Source organism: Silene latifolia, chromosome 2, assembly GCF_048544455.1.
Source record: "Silene latifolia isolate original U9 population chromosome 2, ASM4854445v1, whole genome shotgun sequence".
NCBI classification, from domain to species: domain Eukaryota; kingdom Viridiplantae; phylum Streptophyta; class Magnoliopsida; order Caryophyllales; family Caryophyllaceae; genus Silene; species Silene latifolia.
Genome location: NC_133527.1, coordinates 151,357,298 through 151,359,408, shown reverse-complemented (window position 1 = coordinate 151,359,408; position 2,111 = coordinate 151,357,298). Strand labels below are relative to the sequence as shown.

The window sequence follows — 2,111 nt, the reverse complement described above, 5'->3', positions numbered from 1 at the left end:
GACTGACTTTGTTGAGCGGATATGTGGAGTTGTTTGGGATACTGACTTGGAACCCATTGAGTTTGAAGAAAAATGGACTCAAGTGATTAATGACTTTGAGTTGAATGATAATACTTGGTTGACATACATGTATGGCAAAAGGCACAAATGGATACCTTCTTACTTTAGGGATTTGCCTTTAGGCTGCCTTTTGAAAACTACACAAAGATCAGAGAGTCAAAATAGTTATTTCAAAAGATTTGAGAGCATAGATGGCACACTTGTAGAATTTTGGTTGCGTTTTCAGAGTGCAATGGAACAACAACGCTATAATCACAGATTTCTTGATGCTGCAAGTGATAGCACATTGCACAGGTTTCTTCTAAGACAATGATTGAGAAACATGCCTCTAAAATCTACACATACACTGTTTTCTATGAGTTCCAAGAGCAAGTGAAAATGGCTCCCTGTTCGTGTGCCGTTATGGGGTTTTCTGAGCAAGGAAACATGCACATAATAAATGTTGAAGATGCCTGCAGGAAGCATAGAATATTTCAAGTTATTCAATTTTATAAACATAATTGTCTTTTTACTTTATCATACAATAACTGTAATAAAAGAATACAATAACCGTGTTTTACCATTTAAAAAACTGAAGGACTTCTACCTTGGTGTTCATTGCTAGTCTGCATAAAATAATTCATGTTGAAATATATAATAACTATGTTTGCCTTTTAAAATAACTACACTGTAATGCAGGTTGCTCACAATAACGAATCAAAGGAAACAACATGTACGTGCAAGATGTTTGAGAGGAAAGGAATCCTTTGTAAACACATTATATGGATTATATCAGGAAAAGGATTGCAAAGCATACCGGAGCAGTACATCGAAACCAGATGGACGAAGAAATCATATAGAAAGCCTTTGTATGGACTGGATGGAAAGTTATTGCAAGACTACGATCCCACTGATTTGAAAAAGTTGGAATTATCAAGGGTATGGTAAGAGTTTTATACAACAATAAGTGTTCTTAACTCGATGCCTGAAAATCAAATCAAGGAGCTAAGTTTGATGCTTTTACAATTCCGAGAGAAAATAAATCAAACAAAAGAGAGCTTGACAAAGGAACAAGAACTGGAAATGCTCTTAGGTTGTTCAGCAAAATCAAATATTACTGTTCTTCCATCAAAGATTGCAAAAAACAAAGGAAGCGGCAAGAGAATGAAATCAAACAAGGATAAGGCAATTGAGAAGGCGAGCAAACTGAAGAGGCTATGTAACAACTGCAAACAAATGGGACACCATGACAAGAGAAACTGTCCAAATCCGTTTGTTGAGCATGCTTTGGAGGAAGAAGATGAAGAGGAAAATAAAATGGAGGATGAAGATGAAGAAGAAGAATGAAAAATGCATTACGCTTTAAAATAATCAAGATTACGTTTTAAAATAATCCATATTATGCTTTACAATAACCGCATAATTGTGTTACTTTTTTACAAATAATCAGGGGTATACTTTACAATAAGTGTGTTAGACTTTTACAATAACCAAAGTTATGCTTTACATTAATTGATGTTGAATTTTTTTGCAATTGTTCTGATTTTGTTCATTTAATAATACCTTGCGCTATTACAATAATCATGTGAAAACTATACAATAATCACAATTATGCTTTATAATAATTGATGTTGAGTTTATTTGCAATTGTTCTGATTTTTTTCCATAAATATATTAACTTGATAATGCTTTACAGTAATTGATAATGCTTTACACTTGCCAATTTGTTACAATAATCAAAGATATGCTTTAAAGTAATTGGGGAAGAGCTTTACAATAATCAGATACATGAGAGCTTTAAAATAATCAGAGGTATGCTTTAAAATAATTGGGCAAACGCTTTACAATAATCAGCTACATGAAAAACTTTAAAATAATTGCATTTGATCATTTGAATAACTGAATAATCATGTGAAAACTATACAATAATCACAATTATGCTTTATAATAATTGATGTTGAGTTTATTTGCAATTGCTCTGATTTTTTTCCATAAATATATTAATTTGATAATGCTTTACAGTAATTGATAATGCTTTACACTTGCCAATTTGTTACAATAATCAAAGATAT

General features: G+C 32.0%; 1 protein-coding gene across 1 annotated transcript; it reads left to right on the top strand.

Moving 5' to 3' along the window:
- The first annotated feature begins 369 nt into the window (after positions 1 to 369).
- Positions 370 to 987, top strand: LOC141641460 (protein FAR1-RELATED SEQUENCE 2-like). The gene is made up of 2 exons (XM_074450118.1): positions 370 to 537; positions 739 to 987. Exons 1-2 carry the CDS (start codon positions 370 to 372, stop codon positions 985 to 987), a joined length of 417 nt encoding a protein of 138 aa, XP_074306219.1.
- The last annotated feature ends 1,124 nt before the right edge of the window (positions 988 to 2,111 follow it).

What these genes read in the sequence shown, in the direction of transcription:
- LOC141641460 (XM_074450118.1), top strand. Translation starts at nt 370, where the DNA reads ATGATTGAGAAACATGCCTCTAAAATCTACACATACACTGTTTTCTAT. An exon ending in GGAAGCATAGAATATTTCAA is followed by an intron (nt 538 to 738) that starts GTTATTCAATTT and finishes ACTGTAATGCAG; the next exon opens with GTTGCTCACAATAACGAATC.